General features: G+C 57.9%; 1 protein-coding gene across 1 annotated transcript; it reads left to right on the plus strand.

Moving 5' to 3' along the window:
• Window positions 1-939: 939 nt before the first annotated feature.
• GNG2 (G protein subunit gamma 2) lies at window positions 940-16347 on the plus strand. Its single transcript, XM_082760574.1, has 4 exons — window positions 940-1075; window positions 13638-13706; window positions 13978-14111; window positions 14327-16347. The coding sequence occupies exons 3-4, from the start codon at window positions 14025-14027 to the stop codon at window positions 14453-14455; spliced, it is 216 nt and encodes a 71-aa protein (XP_082616700.1). The 5' UTR covers window positions 940-1075; window positions 13638-13706; window positions 13978-14024; the 3' UTR covers window positions 14456-16347.
• Window positions 16348-17459: the final 1112 nt, after the last annotated feature.

Consider the following 17459-nt stretch of genomic DNA (forward strand, 5'->3'; position numbering starts at 1 on the left):
AACGGGGAGAAAACCCATTTTCTCGCAGCCCATCGCCTCCCTTGCAGGAAACGCGCTCAGAGCACGGGGAGGCCACTGGGGGCCCCCCGGTTTTGGGGGGAGGGGGGGACACAAGACGCTCACGGACCCACAGATCCCATTGTGGGGCTGGGAAAGCTGCCGTACCCCCAATGGCACCGGTCTCTGCCAGGGGGCTGCCAAAGGCATCCCCTAAATCAACCCAGTGGCACTGGGTGCACCCCCCCGGCACCTCGCCCCCGTGTCTCCTGTGGGATTTGTGATCCTGCTGCGTGCCCGGGATCTGCTCGGGATCCCAACGAGGAGATCTGTAGGGTCAGCCAGGGACCCCACAGCTGAGACATCAGCGCTTGTTTTGGGGCGCGGGTGGGGGAAAGAAAAAGGTTTTATTAAAACCCCGACGGTGCTCGCCAGCTGCTAAAATCCTAAAAAAAAAAATAAAATAAAATAATAAAAAAATCCTGATCTTAAAATCTGGGCGTTTGGGTTTAAAGAGCTGAAAAAGGAAATACAAAAATGGGGAGCGCTGAGGGTCCGGGGGGGGTTGGATTGGGGGTGCCGGGGGATGTGATGGGTGCAGGGGCGAGATGGGTGCAGGAGGTGATGGGGGGCGTGGTGGGGGTGCAGGGCGCAGGAGGGGGGGTTGTGGGGTCGGTGTGGGGTGGAGGGGGGGGGTTGTGGGGCAGGGCAGGGCAGGAGGGAGGGGAAGGGTGGGGAGGGGAGGGAGGGGAAGGGAGGGGAGGGGAGGCTGGGGCGCAGCGGGGTCTTGCAGAAAAGCGCTCGGCAGCGAACGGGGGGTCGGAGGGGCGGGGAGGGGAGGGAGAGCAGCAGCAGCAGCAGGAGGAGGAGGAGGAGGAGGAGGAGGAAGTCGGGGCCGAGCCGCTTCCTGTAGGCAGAGGGATGAGCGCAGACAAAGCTGGGTGGGGACTCGGCGCTCGGGGCTGCCGCTGACCACCCCTCCTGCTGCCTCCATCCCTCCCTCCATCCCTCCATCCATCCCTCCATCCATCCGTCTGTCCTCCCCCCGGGGAGCCGGGGCAGCTCCAGCCGCCTGCAGGTACCTCCGAGGGCTGGGGAGGCACTGGGAGGCACTGGGAGGCACTGGGAGGCTCTGGGAGCGCAGCCACCGGGGCTTGCGGGCAACTGGGAGCGCCGGCACTGGGCGCACTGGGCGCACTGGGCGCACTGGGCGTGCTGGGGCTGGGCAGCCCCCCCCCGGGGCAGCCCCACCCCTGGCTGGCTGCTTGCAGCTGGCCCCAAAGGGCCCCCCCCAACCCTCTGCACCCCAAAAAAAAGGGAGCCGAGCCCACCCAAACCCCCCGGGTGCCACCCCCGGGCAGGGCGGCGGCGCCCCATCACCCCACCGTCACCCCACGGGGACCCGCTGCCACCCACCCCGGGACCCCCGGCGGTGATGGCACCTGCCTGGGGGCACTGGGGGCACTGGGGGCACTGGGGGGGGACTGGGAGGACTGGGGGGGACTGGGGGAAGGTGCCTGGCGCATGGCGCTCAGCCTCCCCGAAACAAAGCTCCAATTTACAGGGGCCGATCCTGGGTTAATCAACTGATTTGCCATCACACGAAAGGCTTTTGCCGAGGATGAATGAGGAGCAGTGTTCTCTCCTTTTTCCTTTTTTCCTTTTTTTTAAATTTATTTTTTATTTATTTATTTTTTCCTTCCCCTACAAAGGGCTTTCCCTGCCCCAAATCCCTGCCGGAACCTCTGGCGTGGGGACGGAGCTGCCCCCAGCCTGGCTCCGGAGGGGGAAATTTTGGGGTGCACCATCCCCGCGCCGGCAGCCCTCCGCCTGGGGATTTTGATTGAAATCCTGCTTTTTTTTTTCCCAGCTGTGGCCATACAACAGGCACGGCTTGTGCAGGGCGTTGGGACAAGTAACCACAGCAGAACATCCCCTCTGGGGGTGCACGGGGGGGAGACCCCTTGGGGAGAGCCTCTCCAGGGGTCCCCTGCGCCGGAGGGAGGGGAAGGCGGCCAAAAACTTTGGTTTTCGTGCTGCCTCATGGGAAAACGGATTTATTTTTAGGCAAAAACTTGAATCTGGGCTCTCCTTCCTTCTTGCTAGCGAGTCCCTGATAAAGTCGGGGGGTGCTGCCCCGGGGGGGCACAGGAGGGAAGGGCCGGGGTCGGGGCACACGCCCTGGCACCGTGCTGGGGCCAGGCATGGAGGCTTTTTCCTTATAACTGGATTTCCCTGAATGCAGCTGGAAGCCTGCGATTTTAATCCTCTTTTCTGCCATATGGCCGCTGGCTGGATTGAAATATGACTCAATTAATTATTGCCAGGAAAGCCCCGGGGCGAAGCCTTTCTTTCTCCAGGAGGGTGCCCGGGGGCTTTTCTCACCCCGTGCCATGGGGTATGGGGCCGGGCTGCCCCCTTGGCACTTTTGGTGCTTTTTCTCAGCTTTTTCAGCCCCATGTTGGCTTGCCAGGGGCGTGCTGCCACCTGTGACACGAGTGTGGTGGTCTCAGCACCATCTGGATGATGACTGGAGTCGCTCTCACACCCAGCACAGTGACCCCAAGGCGGGGGACCCACAGGTCCCCCTGCCCCAAGCTGCACTCCCTGCACGTGCCCTTCCTCTCCCCACAGCCCTGGATGCGCACGCACTGGAGGATGCTCTGGGACGGCACTGGGATGCTCTGGGACGGCACTGGGATGCTCTGGGACGGCACTGGGATGCTCTGGGATGGCACTGGGATGCTCTGGGACCTGCCACATTTTCTCCAGGCACCCGCACAACCCTGTGGATGGCTCTGGGTGCGCGCAGCGCTCAGCCACATCGGGGACGGGTGGCGGCAGCGGGGCACACGATGTGATTCCCGGCAGGTAGCGGGGCGTGTGCCACCAGAGGAACCCTACTACTATTATAATTATTATTTTGAAGCCCCGAGGCACACAGCTTTTTCACCACTCAGCACGGGAGCAGCCGGGAGCTTGGCGAAAACGCCTTGCAGGGCGAGGCGGTGCCTCCCCACCCAGCCCCCGTGAGCGCGCCCGCACGGCTTTGGCTGTTTTGGCCTCAAAACAGCGGCGGCCGAGGCACCACTTCTCCTTTTGAAAACCCGTGAGTCATGGGAGGAGAGAAGCAGCGCCGGCGCATGCTGTTTCCATAGCAATTGGGGCTGGCGAGCCAGCGCCGAGCCCTGCAGCCCCCAAAAACGCTGCCCGGGGGGCTGCGGGGTGGCCACACCGCCTGGTCCTGCACCGGCTCCAGGGGGATTGGGACCGTCCCGCTCGTGCCGTGTTGTTTGCTGGCCACCTTGCCATCCCATAACCTCTTTTGGGTCGGGGATAAGGGGATCACCCTGGGAAAAGCCTCATTTTTGGCACGAGTTGTGTCGGTGCTCAGCGTGAATTATCTGAGTGTTCCGGTCCTTAGTTGTGCCCGGGGCCGTGTGCGTTCACAGCATGCCAAAGCGGGAGAATCGAGCAAAGGGACCGGGGTGCATTTTTAATTTTTCTTCCTTTTCAGACCCTTTCCTTGCTGTTTCTCCCTCTCTGGCTTCTCTCTCAGCTGCTCAGTGCAGTCTCAGCGGGTACTGGGAGAAAAGAGGGGAGGAAAGGCAGAGGGAGATGCCACATCCCGTGCCGTGGTCCAGGCCTGGATGCGGGATGCAGCACACGGTGCTGTGCTGGGAAGGGCACTTTTGTGCTTGTCTTTGCCCAGACTGACTGCCTGGCCACTTCCAGTGGGGGGTCACACCTTCCAAGTGCATTTTTTTAATTTTCTGTCTGCAAGGTGTGGTTGGAACACCCCCAGGACAGGTCCTTCACGGTGCAGGAGCAGCCCCGCATCCCAAATGGATGGGGAGAAGGGAAAGCGGGGGCTCTGCTCCTGCCGGGGATGGTGAGATGGCTGCAGGGGGGGCGCAGGCTGCGTTTTCTGGCTGGATGAGCGAGGTTTGCTGCACGCTCTTGGCACGAGCAAGTTGGCTCTCGCCCCACTTCGAGGCAGGTCTGGGGAGAAGGACGGGCTCCAGCTGCTGTGGCTGGTGGGAGGACAGGGACTTGGCTCGGTGGAGAGCTGAGGTTGGCTCCAAAACTTCAGGGCTGGGTAGGCAGAGCCCACGGGCAGGATGTGGGGAGCAGCCCCATGGGGTCTGTAGAGGTTTGGGGCTGTGGCTGGTGGGAGCAGTTCTCGGCCCCGACCCGTTCCTGGCCGCTGCCTCCTGCGTGCGCGTCCTCGTGTGAGCCACGAGGAGGCTGAAGTCTGGCATAACGCTTCTCCTCCATCTCACGTAGGCAAAACCAAGTTTTCACACACTCAGTGGGGAAAAAAAAAAAAAAAAAGAAAAAAGAAGTCTCTGAAATGGCATTGTACCAAGCCTTAAAAACTTCCCACCTTGCCATTTGCGTGCAGCTGGTAACATTTTTGACAATTCCTGGGCAGCAGCTGTACCCAGACCAGCTCATCGTACCAAACACTGTTGGCTTTCACCTTATCTCATCCTCCGCTTGCTTATCACACAGTAATCTTCTTCCCCTGTTGCTTCTTGTCATCGTTGTGGCTCGGTCTAACTGGAGAGGGTCAGGGTGCTCCTGGGTTGTGGTCGGTGGGTACCGGTGCTGGTCTCCAGCAGCGGTGATGCTCCTGTGCGGGCTGAGATGCAGGGACGGGAAATGAGAGAAGTTTGCATTTAAAAAAGAGCAGCTCTGGGACGCTCATCCAGGTGTGTTGGCTTCTCTGATGGCTTGAAGGAGACCTCTGGCTTCACCGAGCTCATGAGGAAGCGGCTGAGTTCGTCCTTGTGCTGAAGCTCAGGAGCATTGCTCGGGGTCGCAGACCTGGCAGCAGCTTGTGCCCTCCTGGCTCTTCCCTGAGCTCATGGTGAGCTGTAGGTTTGCAGGTGGTGATGGTGCCTTTGGGGTTTCATCCCTTTGGGCACAGCACCGAGAAATGCCCTTCTCTGATGTGCTGAAGCACCAGCAGCACATCACAGTGGCGCTGACACCGATCCGGGCGTGCTCACCCCGCGTGCTGGGGATGGGAGCGGGCACCACAGCACCCAGTGGGATGCAGAGCAGGAGGGTGTTGGATGAGCTTCTGGAGTTGAGCAGGAGTCTGGGTTTAGCAGGTTGATCGCCCTGCCCTCGCTTTCTCTCCTGATAGCTATCAGAAGGGAAGTTTGCTCCGTGCTTCCCATAACGCTCCTTACGAGCAGCTCTTCGCGCTGGGCAGCTGGGTTTGTAAGACACGCCGACTTGGGAGTGAAAAAGCAGCATTACCTGATCCTTGGAGCTCATCACAGATCCTGAGCAATCAATGCTTCTTCCTAGATAGCACGCAGTCCCAGCAGAGGGGAATAAACCCAGCACAGCACAGGATTTTCCTGCTGCAGCTCCCGGGAGCCCACGCAGTGCTGCTGCCTTACCCCCACCGTGCTGCCCAGCACCCCTCCTGCTGCAGCATCCTCCCTTTCGGGGCTGCTAAAACCCATCCCTGCGGCTCGGCTGCCACGGCCGGAGCTGTTCCTTGGTGTCTCGGGGACGTTGGTGCCATGGGCACCTCTGCAAGCAGACACGGACACGCTCACGACACCCTTGTGACTGGTGGGGAACACAGGAGTGGGGCCAGATCCTACAGCCAGATAGGTCTCTGTGACCAAGAGGATTGTCACACCCCACAGCCATGGGGACCTGAGGCCAGGCAGGGCATCCACAGCAATTTTGGAGAATTTTAGGTCATTGTGGGTGGCCCTGGGGTGGGTGCCCTCATCCCCAAGGCAGGGCAGGCTCAGGGTGCGTCCCTACGCTCTGGGGCTGGCTGTGTGATGGGGCTGCTGCCATGCCGGTGCTCTTCCCTAGGCCGGGATGGTGTTACCAGCCCTGTAGCTCCAAAATTTATGGCTTTGGGGGAAGGCTAAGTGTCTGCCTTGGACAAGGGTCGTTTTGTAGGGACACCAACACGTTGGATGGAGTCCCCTGAGCTGCACAAAGCCCTTCCATCACCCCCGAGGTGACCAGGCCCCATCTCTGGCTGCTTGATAGTAAATCCCATGACACTTCTTGCTCTTATCTGACAAAAACCTCCCATGATCTCCAAGAAGGGGCCATGGATCTCTAGCAGGGCCATGGCCGCCCTCAGGAGGTGCCAACATGGCCGGGCTGCGACAGGCCCAGCCCCACACACAGCCCTGCAGGGCCTTGATGGGACATGACGGGACCCCTCTGGAGTCTCAGCAGGCATCCCAAAACCACCCCAAATCGTGTTTGTGTAGGGGAGGCTTCCCAGCCCGTGTGTGGTTGGGTTTTGGCTCCTTGGGCTGCTCTTTTGGCACGTCTGGGCTGCCAGGAGCACACTCGGTCTCACTCGTGTTATGGTTCTCGCCCCCTCTGCCTGCACCAGCTCCCGAATTTGCCCCGTTTTGGCAGGAGCTGGATGGGGAGAGTGAGGAGACGGCTCCCCCCGTGACAGATGGGATGAACGAGGGGCTGGCTGGTGTTGCAGATGGAGCCCAGGCCGTGTGGTTTGGGTTTTTTTGGCTCAATGTGTTAGCCCCAGGAGCTGGTGCCCTCAGGGGGGCTGCCCAAGGGTCTGTTCAGTCCCCCGTTCACTTTGGGCTTTTCCCAGGGGTTTGGCAATGAAGCACCATGCTCCTTGCCCCATTAGGGTGGAGGGGACCCCTGGAGGTGCCCGATCCCACCTCTGGGCATCATATGGGTCCTTGTGGGCCCAGCAGCACATCAGCAGCCACTTGCCCCTAAAAGCACACGGTGACCTGGCCAGGTCTCCTCCACCCAGCTCCACGTGCCTGCCTGGGGTCTTCTACCCCCTCAGAGGGTCTGCAGGGGTTTGGGGGTCTTTGGGGTGGGTCGTCAGCCATCCACAACCTATAAACACTGCTCAGAGCTCTTCTCATCAGTCCCAAACTGGGTCTGCAGCTCCTCTCATGCTGGGACGTGCCCATGAATGGGATCTTCTGCCTCAAATGGGAACACTTTGAATGCTGACAGGGACAAGTCCACGGCCTGGTGGCACCACCATGAGACCCGTGCCCCATCCCACCCCAAGGGCAGCCTTTCGGCAAGGCTCCAGGCTCCATTATTCAAGTCATGCTGACCTGATTGCGCTTCACCCCCTTGTATTTTTAATGCCGCGGAGCCGTGATGGTGTTTGTGCGGAGCTCGCAGCGCCGCTGCCATCAAAATACGTTGCATTATTTATCAGCTGATTTAATATAATTGCTGCTCAGCCTGACGTCCCCGCCTGGGGGCCGTATTCATGGCCGGTGCTTCCTGGCTGATGCCTGCGGGGGGGGACGCTGCCGCCCCCGGCTCCTCCCTCCATGCTGGGCCAGGCAGGAGTAAAAAGATGATGTTAAAAAAAAAGATGATGTTAATACAGCAACCCAGGCTTTTAGGGGGGGCATTGACAGCAAATAAGGGACACACCGATGATTTTCAAGCTTAAATCTGAGCCCTGGACTAACGTTTCCATTAATGGATGTCAAACTTAGGCTGGCTTGGCATCGATGCTACTCCTCCATCCTACCTGTAACCAAAGCCTGGTCCCAAAGGAGCTGCTGCCCTCACAGATTTCCACACCCCGGGCTGGAGGAGCACAGAAAGGGGCAGCACAGAGGGGTGCTGAGCCCACAGCGGGCAGGGAAAGGTGTTTGTGCTCGAGCAGCTGAAGCAGGGTGGCTGCGGGTGGCTTGCCAGGATTAAAGGTGTGGAAACAGGCACGGGGTGGGGTAAATGAAGCACATGGGGCCCGTGGCACGGCCAGGATGCACCCTACAACCTCGGGTCCCATCCTGCTCCACATCCCTGGTGTGGCTTCACCCCCACGACAGCAGGATGGATGGATGGGAGGGCGCCTTGTGCCGCTTTATCCCGGCTTTGGCACACGTTTTTTTGGCTTTGCACATTTCCTTTACATTTTTTGCAAGGCAAAAAAATCTCAAACGTAAGAACACGGCCCCGGGGAGCAGCTCTCGGCTCCCTCTGCGTAAAACAGGGTTTGCCAGGCGTGTGTCACCCCCGGCACGGCGGGGACGATGGCTGGCGTTACACGTGGTGCCAGCGGCTCAGCAGGGAACGTGGCAGGGACGTGGCACCGCCAGCTCAGGGGTTGTGGTAGCTCGTTGTAAATAACAGCGTGAGAAAAAACAGCTTTTGACAAAGGGAAAAAAATGCTCCGTGTGCGTTTTGTGGGGAAAACAGGCTGGTGAGGGATGTCGGGCTCCGTGGGAAAACCTAGGCGCTCGCTGTACCTGGAGCTCAGTAGGAGAGGAGGTGAGGAGCAGGGACCCAGGTGTGCTCCCCGCTGCTGCCATCGCTTTGTGCTTTCTGCTTCTGAGCAAGATGCTCAGGGTTACAGCAAAAAGGGCACAGCAGCGAGTGGCAGAGGGGGAATTTAGCGGAGGCAATGTGGGTCAGCTCGCCACGCGAGGATGGGGCGCCAGCAGCCTACTTCTGGCTCACCTGCCCCTGCTAACCCGGTTTGCAGGGCTGCTCGCTCGCCTGCGGGTAGTAACTCCTCTCACCACATACTATTTAGCACACTGAATTACTTTTATATAATTTTAATAGTAAGTTGAAAAGTACGGGGATCTATTTTTCCCTTTTTTTTTTTCCTCTCCGCTTGGAAACCTGCTAAAATCACCCACATTTACTGGCGATCCTCCTCCTGCTTGGGATGCGGCCGTCAGGGAGCTCTCTGCTTGTTTAGCAGGTGTCTTATTGATGCTGTCGCCAAACCCGTGCAGGTTAATCGTAGCCACAAGGCGTAGGAGGTTACTCTACAACCCCTGCACAAAGCGCAACGCATCCCGGGAAGCAGCTCCAAAGCTCTCCGTCTCCACGCGGTGCGCGAGTAGCGGCTCTCAAAGGCACCTGCTCTGGATTTATATATAAAAAAAAAAGATAGAAAGAAAGGAAAAAAAAAAAAAAAGAAAGAAAAGGAAGAAGAAAAAGCCAGCTTCCAGCCTCCTGCTTTGATGGCAGCGGCGCAGGGATGGGGAGAGAAGCGGTGCTCAGCAGCACCGGGGCTCTGCTCCACCCCAGCGGATAGGCTGTGACCTGTTTGATGTATTTGAAGCTGGAAATAGATCCTTATGAGTAATGTGGTTCAGGTGCTTATCACTAATTAATTAATTCTTTTGTACTGCAGATGCCTAATTAAAGCAGTCTAAGGTAATTCCCGTGGGGTCTCGAGCTAATGGGGTGGTTAAGGGGGTTGTTTCTGTGCTGATGTAACTTGTTGGGCAATTCCCCGCGGCCGGGGAGGTTTATTAGGCTTCGTGTGGCTGTTACTTAAAATAAAATTCCAATAAAGGTTTGATTCGGGTGAAATCATCGGAGATGGCAGCGGGGCTCCCGGAGCGCAGCTGGAGGCTTCACCTCCGGCGGTACGGGAGCAAAAGGCGCCGTGGGGCTCTCGTGCTGGGAGCAAAAGGCACGGGACTGGGCTTTAACTGGGCCAAACTGGTGGCTTCCCAGCTTCCTTGTCCCCATCCCCAGTAAGTGGCCACGACATCGAATGAAGGGCCACCTCGAGCCAGGCTCAGCGGGGGTTTGCTCCTTCAGGAGTGGTGTCGGCGCAGCCAAGTGCCAAAATCTGTTTGCCAAAACGCTCCCAGAGCTCACCCCGTGCCTCCCCTTGGGGTCTTTATCTCGGTGCTGGAAGTAAGCAGCAGGCTGCTAGGGGGTGAAACCCCGGAATGGGTCAGCTCGTTAACATGAAGTAATAGCCTGGGCTTCGTTAAGACTGGTTTGTGGTCAGTGGGGGGCTCCTCGCTCCCTCCGTGCCTTCAGCCACCCTCAGCCCCTGCTCTTCTCCTGGACGAGGGGCAGGGAGTTGGGATTTCTGAGCAAGGCGTGTAGGGTGAGTTCATTTTGAAACCAATTGGAGTTATTTTGGTGAAGGAATCAAGAACCGAAGGAAGAAAGAGCTCAGCGCGGTGATGCCTCCCCTAACCGAAGGGTGATTTGGGTTTCGGATGGTCTCAGAAAGGAGCTTTTGGGGTTTTCTGCTCTCCTCTGTTCCCAAGCAAGCCCCCTGTGTTTTTGGCTGAGCACAGGCAGAGCCGTGGTGCTGTGAGCAGCCCTGCCCTTGGGTTGGGGCCGTGGTCAGGCTTTTAGGGAGTTTCCAAAGCTGCGTGTTCTCTTGGGCGAGCCGCATAAAAATAAAACTCAGGCAACCGAAAATATTGATTGATTGATTGATTGATTGGATTCTGAAATCCCCGTGGGATAAAGGCCAAGTGGTGCTTGCAGGGGGGAGGCAGCTCTGCCCTTTACCACCAGGCTTTTGCAGTCTTCGTGCTGGGCGTGGGGTGGCAGGGTGTCCCTTTGCCGTCCCCTCAGCACCTCGCAGCAGAGCTCGGCAGCATCCCACCACATCATCCCCTTCCTCCTCCTCCCCATGGGGCCGTGTTTTCCCCTCCCAGTGCACTTCATCCTCCCAGCACCTCGTTTTTGCTGGTCTTTCTGGAGCACCCAGCACCGGGTGCGAACCCAGAACCTCGTGGCAGGAGGGACAGGGCGAGGTGTCCCCGGCCCCGCCGTCAGGCGCCCGCTCCCTCACCCAAATCGTGTTTGAGAGAAGAACCAAACGACTGAAAGGAAGTTGAGGTTGCTTTCTGTTTGCCTTCTCTTCTGAACCGTTGGGGCACGTGTGGGAAAACAAAAACCCCGGGTTCTCACTCGGGCGTGACGCCCGCGGGGACGTCTCGGGGCACGAGGGGAACCCTGCGGCAGGGCCCCCAAATGCTTGGGGTTGGGGCTGCCCCTTCCCACACCCCGAGCTGTGGCTGCAGCACCCCAGCACGCTGCTTTGGAGGCTTTTGGGGTGTGAGTGGGGGGATCCCGTGCCGTTTACTCCGTCCCTAAGCGAGATTTTGGCTTTGGTTGTGGCCGGGGATGGACGGAGGGGGCAACCAGAGCTCAGCCCCCTAGGATCCAGGACCAGCGATGAGCCCCCAATCCCTCACGCTGCTTTTGGAGACAAAACAGCCTCCAAATCTCCCCCGGGGTGCCTCATCCCCTTGCTGTGCACCACCTGGGTGCCCAGGACCCCGGTGCACCCTTTGGGGCGCAACACGGGGCAGCGCCGGGACCCCCAACGGGGACAAGTCACCACCAGTGGGGCCGATCCGGGTGCCGGGCGGGATCGTTAGCTGGTGTGCTAACGAAGCAGTTTCCATGGCAACGGGCTCGGTTTCGGCTCAGGCGCCCTGCAATTTATTTATTTATCTATTTTATTTGCTGGCGCGCCTCCGACCCGCGGGCTGCTCCTCAGCGTCGGCAGGAAAACCCGCATCGGAGAAGGGGAATAAATCTGGGATGGGATGAGGGGCTGTGGCTCTAGGTCCCGGTGAGGGGTGTGAGAGGAGCCCAGGGGCTCCGAGCTGGCTAATTATCCCCGTGCCTAATGAAACGAGGGGACACGAGCGCTTTGGGTGTGCCGGGGTTCCTTCCCCAGCCCTGTCTGCTGCTCAGCTCAGCGAGGCCGCCCCCTGGAAACGTGGCTCTTTGCTATTTTCTTTCTGTCTGTAGTATTTTTTTTTGGCTTTCCGCGTATATTTAGTCCTTAGTTTTCAAGCGAGCAGCCTATCTTTGGAGGCAGCTCTTAGCACAAGCACGGGGACGGCTCAAAAACGCATCCGCTCCCCCCGGGTGGTGCCGGCGGGCCCCGTTATCCCCCTCCATCAGCCTTGGGGTGGGATGTGCAGGCGATGCCTGCCCCATAGGAACCACCCTGAGCCCTTTTCCCTCAAATCCTGACTGTCCCCAGCTTTCGGTTTCCTTCCCGCAGAGCCACCCTGCCCGGCTGCTGCTTTTCCTTTCGCTTCTCCAGGAGCCGTAGCGGGGAGAGCGATTTCCTTCAAAGCAGGCAAAAACCTGGAGGAAAAAAAATAAATCTGGGGAATGGGAGGGTCAGAGAGGATGCGATCCGTGGGTTTTAAGCCCAGGGGGTCTGCGGTGAGGTGGGCAAAGGCTGCAGGCAGCCCGAGGTGTGGTTTAAGGTGTTTGGGTTAAATTTAAGGTGTTTGGGATAAATTTAAGGTGTTTGGGTTAAAGTTCTGGTTGTTAAACATTTCGGAGGATGCTGCATGCAACCTGAGATAAAACCCTGCCGACAGGGGAAGAGGGAGGCTCAGGATTTGTGTTTGTGGGGCTGGAGACGGGGGAACAGAGCCCGTGCAAGGTGCAAACCAACTCACAGCTTGGGGTTTTGGTGTCATGGGCTAAAAAAAACAGAGCTTTTGGCAAAGCCGGACTGCGCAAACAGCCAGAAATACTGATTTGGCACCCTAAAAGCAGCCTCATGCACCGTTTGCACAGCTGAGTCCATGCAAATCCCCCCCGGATCCCAGTTTTGGTGCCCGATTTGGCTGGTGAAAGAAAAAATGTGCAAGCTTAAGCACCATTAGCATGAAAATAAAATATTGTCCCTACTCAGCCTGGGGCCTCCGAAGCAGGAATCCTATTACCCAGGCACACGGCACCGCTGAGCTGCTGGAGGAGGATGTGTCCCTGTCCCCGTGCCATGCAGCTCCTGGTGTTGTGGGGACCTCTGGCACAGGGCACTGCACGTCCCCATGTCCCCTGCTGCAAATAGGGCTCAGGAAATGTCACAAAGCACGGTGATTTTTAACTATATGGCAGGGATTGTTCATGGGGTGGGCTTGGATCGACTCGTAACCGCCCGCCTGCTCCTTTGGGGCTCCCTTACCCACCTCCGTCCCCATCCTGAGCTGCTCCTAGGGCTGCTGTCACTCTGGGAACTCCCAAATTCCCCTAAGAACACTTCCTAGCAAGAGCCATCCTCAAATATTTGGGCATTTGAGCATCAAATCAGCGGATTTACCAGCTGGGGTGCTTTTTACGTGCCCGATGCTCTCGGCACCGACCCGCTATCCGTGCACGGAGCTTTGGGGTTTGCTCCCGGCGCCTCCGTGCCGGCGGTACCCTGGGTGTCCTCACTTTGGGATGGAAAATAACGCCTTTAGGGCTGTGCTGTTTGAAAAATCTGGGCTGTTTGGGGTGGGTTTCCAGCCCGGGATGGCCACGAGCTGTATTTTTGCTGAAGGAAGCACGCCCGGCGGCTCGCAGCGTGGACACGCCGGCTCCAAAAATATTGTCGTTCCCACGCTGGGCAGAGGGGCTGAGCGCTCCCAGGGTGCGTGGCCGGATCCTGGCCGGGTGCCGAGCAGCACCGAGCCCCGTGAGCGCCCCGACAGCTCCGTGCACGGCCAGGGCACGTCCCCTGCTCGTCCCCGCTGGGTCTCCGTCCTCTCCTGCCTGGCCGCTGGCACTTCGGGGCCGTCTCCTCCGCCGGAGGCTGGGGATGCTCAAGGAGAGGGGATAAGAGGGGAGGATTTCTGCTGATTTCGCTGGGAAACAGCCAAGAGACTGCGTGCCAGGAGCCCTCGGATATTTGCCCGCTGACTCGAAACCTCTTCCTGTGCCGAGAGCCGCGTGGCGTGCAAACAAACAGCGTCACGGGGGAGCTGGGGGGAGCGGAAGGAAACCCCCAGCCTGCCCGGGGGCCATAAATACCCCTATCACTGTGGCATCGCATCCATCTCCTCACCCTCCTTTTATTTTTTTCCCCCCCTTTTCTCTGTTTCCCCCTTTTTTTCCAGGTGTCGGACGCCCGAGAGGAGCAGCCGTTCCCCTAGGGACACCCGTCGCCGGCGAGCCCTGCCTCTTTGGTAAAAGCAATCGCTGCTGGGACACCCCCCCGGGGGTGTGGGGCTGCCTGGGGGGTGTAGGATGGGCTGGGGGGGCTGGGTGCTGCGTTATGGGGTGGTGCCGGGGAGCGGGGTGCTGTTCTGGTAAGGGGAAGCAGCCGTGCCGGAGCGTCCCAGTTACTAGGAAATCCCTGCTCCAGCAACGATGCTGGCGGCTCAGCATCTCCCAGATATTCTGGGGGCCCTCTTAACACCCGAAGGCAGCCCCAGCGAATCGCTTTTGGGGTTTCAGGGCCGCGAGCAGCTCCGTGCCGAGCCCCCCGCGCGCCCGGCGTGCCGATGGCCAGCAACAACACCGCCAGCATAGCGCAGGCACGCAAGCTGGTGGAGCAGCTGAAGATGGAGGCCAACATCGACAGGATAAAGGTAACGATGCTGGGACACCCCGCGGGGTGCTGCGGGGCCGGGTGGTGCCGCAGGGAGGCACCCAGGCACGCCAAAATCCCTCGGGGAACTCCTCCAGGGCGCTGCAAGCCCAAAGCAGGGGCAGCAGTGATGGGGCCGGATGTCCCCAAGGGAACCGTGTCATCCCCGGGGTGGGATGTCCCAAAACAGAGCGTCCCCAGCTCCTTTTCTTCCAGGTCTCGAAGGCAGCAGCAGACCTGATGGCGTACTGCGAAGCCCACGCCAAGGAGGACCCCTTATTGACCCCCGTCCCGGCCTCAGAAAACCCCTTTAGGGAGAAGAAGTTCTTCTGCGTGATCCTGTAAACCCTCAAGGAGCCTGACGGGCACTCAGGCCACCCTGAACACTGACGTAGAGTTTTTAGGAACGGGGGACGACCTGCTAGTCCACAGAATTTAAACAAAACAAAACAAAAAAATAAGTAAAAAAATAAAAATAAAAAATACACGGCCTGGAAGCTACAGGGATGTGCATGTTTAACGAACCCGGCCGCCCTTGGGGGAATAAGGTGATCTGCATTGCGAGGCAAAAGAGCTGAAGTCTGTAGAGTTGCCTAGAGGGAAAAAAAAAAAAAAAAAAAAAGGAGAAAAAAAAAAAAAAAGAGAGAGAATATTAATGTAAAGAATAAACCCGTGTCACTTTTCTGCTCACCAAAATTGTCCGGCCGTTCCGTACCCGAAAACCCCCGGCGCGGTGCTGAGCGAAGGAAGCGCCGCGGATGCGCAGAACCCCTCCCGGAATGATGTCCTGGGTTCCCCCCCCCCCCCCCCCCCGATTTGGGATTTTCTGTTGGCGTTGCCGGATAGATAGCGACAGGCTGGCTGCCCGTGGTGTTGCTCGATGTTGGGTCTCGTGCTCTCCCCTTCCCCGCGCTCGCTGGGGACCCCCCGCCCCGTCCCGCTGCGCCCCCGCGCTCTGTCTGCTGGCTTGGCCCCCTGCGAGTGCTCGTGTTGTGCTTGGTGCTCCCCTCACCCCGCCACGGCTTTTTGTAACGCTGCATGGGACTGATCTCCTCGTTTTTTTTCCTTTTTTTTTCTAATAATTCCACCCCACGTGCTGGGGGGAGGCGATGCCCGAGGCGATGCCCGAAGCGATGCCCAAGGTGACGCCCGAGGCGATGCCCGAGGCAAAATCGACTCCCGCAGCCCCTCCCTGGACCTTTTTTTTTTTGGGATGGCCTCCAAAATCACCTCTGGCCACGTCTCCCCGGCCCCGTCCTCTCCTCCCACACCTCCGTGCCTCTTCTCTGCCCCTCGCCCGCTCCCTGCCCACCTTTTTTGGCTTCCCCGCTGCCCCTGCCCCTTCCCGTCCCCCCTCCCTGTGGCCACGGGGGTGATTTTGGGGAGGTGCAGGGTGCCCCCGGAGCTCCCCGCTCCCTCAGGTGCCTGACGCCCCGTTTACACACAGCCTGCACCCCGCAGCGGGGCTGGCTCCCGGGTCTGCGGAGAAGCAGCACCCACCATCAGCCTTTTGGGGGAAAAACACCTCCTTTTGGGGCAAAAACACCTCCTTTCGGGGCAAAAACGCCTCCTTTCGGGGCTGGGTGAAACAGAGAAAAAAACAGAGAAACCCAAGAGGGCCACGGTCTCTAGGTACCTTTCTGCGAGTCTTTCTAGCCCGAAACAAGTGCGTTTTGGGTTTTTTTTCTACCTTTTCATACTCTTTTTTCTAGTCTTCTGCATCGAAGACCCCTGATATGAGGCTGCAGCCCGCGGTGGCTCTGGCATCCCCCTGATCCCATTCCTGGGGCAGTGAGCTCATGGTTTTTCGGGGAAAATGTGTACCCCCCCTGCCCTGCCTTGCCTTTTCCTTTCGTGCTGCCTTCCCCGGCCCTTCCCGGCCCTCCCCAAGCGCCGTCGTGGTTTGTAATAATTTTTTACCGGGCGCGCGTCTTTTCCATGACCCAAAACCCCAAAAAGCTGCACCAGGAGCCCAGAATTTGGGGGTCGGGAGCCCAAAAAGCCCCCAGCGGGGGTGCCCTGCGCCTCGCTGCTCCCTATTTCCCCCCTCCCCGCGGGGCGCCGCTGCAGGAACCTCACCCCAAAAGTCACCCCAAAACGTCCCCAAAAATCCCCTCGGGGTCCCCTCTCCGGGCCAGCAGGGCCACCAAAGCGTCCCCAAAAATCCCCTCGGGGCCAGCAGGGTTGGAAGGGAAAAATCTATTGGGGGGGGGTGCCCGGGTGTGGGTTTTTTGTTTTTTTTTTTGTTTTTTTTTTTTTTTGGGGTGGGGGGAGGATTTTTGGGGGTTTGTAATGGGGCGCAGGGAGGTCGGCGTCGTGGTGTAGCGCATCCCCATCCCTCGTGGTCTGTGTGTGCTCGGTGGAAATCAATAAAATAAAAGTTGGGATTTGTTTCAAGGCTCCCGTGGTGGTGTCGTGCGGGGGCGGGATGGGGGCAAGACGGGGGGGGCTGCGGGATGGCGTTTTCCCCATTTTTTGTAGGTTTTGTAGGTTTTGTAGGTTTGTAGGGTTGGGACGGCAGCACTTTGCAGGCCGCGTTTTTGGGGTTGTTTCCCTCGGGTGCCCTCAGCACCGCTAATTGCCTCCGGTAATTCGTTAGGTGGGGGAGAGGGGGGGGGTGTGGGGGGGTGTCCACGGGGCCGGGCAGGTGGGAGCGGGGAGCTCTGCGGGGCCTCTGCACCAGTCCTTGTCCTGTCTGCTCCGGGTTCTCCTTTTCCCTTTTCCATTTTTTCTTTTTTTTTTCTTCTTTCTTTCTTATTTTTCCTTTTTTTTTTTTTTTTTTTTTTCCTTTTCCCCTTTCTCTTTTTCCCCTTTCCTTTCCCTTTTCTATTTTTTTTTTAATTTTTTTCCTTTTATTTTTTTCTTTTCCCTTTTCTCTTTTCCCCTTTCTTTTTTTTCCCATTTCTTTTCCTTTTCCCTTCCCTTCCCTTCCCTTCCCTTCCCTTCCCTTCCCTTCCCTTCCCTTCCCTTCCCTTCCCTTCCCTTCCCTTCCCTTCCCTTCCCTTCCCTCTTCCCATTTTTTCCCTTTTCCAATTTCTCTTTTTTTTCTTTTCCCAATTCTTTTCTTTTCTTTTCCATTTTCTTTTCTTTCTTTTCCTATTTTTTTCTTTTCTTTTCTTTTTTCTTTTTTTCCCCAATTCTTTTCTTTCCTTTTTTTTCCTTTTCCCATTTTCTTCCTTTCCTTTTTTTCTTTTTTTTTTCTTTTCCATTTTCTTCCTTTTCTTTTCTTTTTTCTTTTTTTTTTCTTTTCCCTTTTTTTCCCTTTCTTTTCATTTTTCTTTTTTTACCAATTCTTTTTCCTTTCCTTTCCTTTCCTTTCCTTTCCTTTCCTTTCCTTTCCTTTCCTTTC

This window comes from Aythya marila, assembly GCF_965140915.1.
Source record: "Aythya marila genome assembly, chromosome: 5".
Taxonomy (NCBI): Eukaryota; Metazoa; Chordata; class Aves; order Anseriformes; family Anatidae; genus Aythya; species Aythya marila.

Coding starts and splice junctions, on each gene's coding strand:
- GNG2 (XM_082760574.1), top strand. CDS start 14,025: ATGGCCAGCAACAACACCGCCAGCATAGCGCAGGCACGCAAGCTGGTG. Junction 14,112..14,326: donor CCAACATCGACAGGATAAAG/GTAACGATGCTG, acceptor CTTTTCTTCCAG/GTCTCGAAGGCAGCAGCAGA.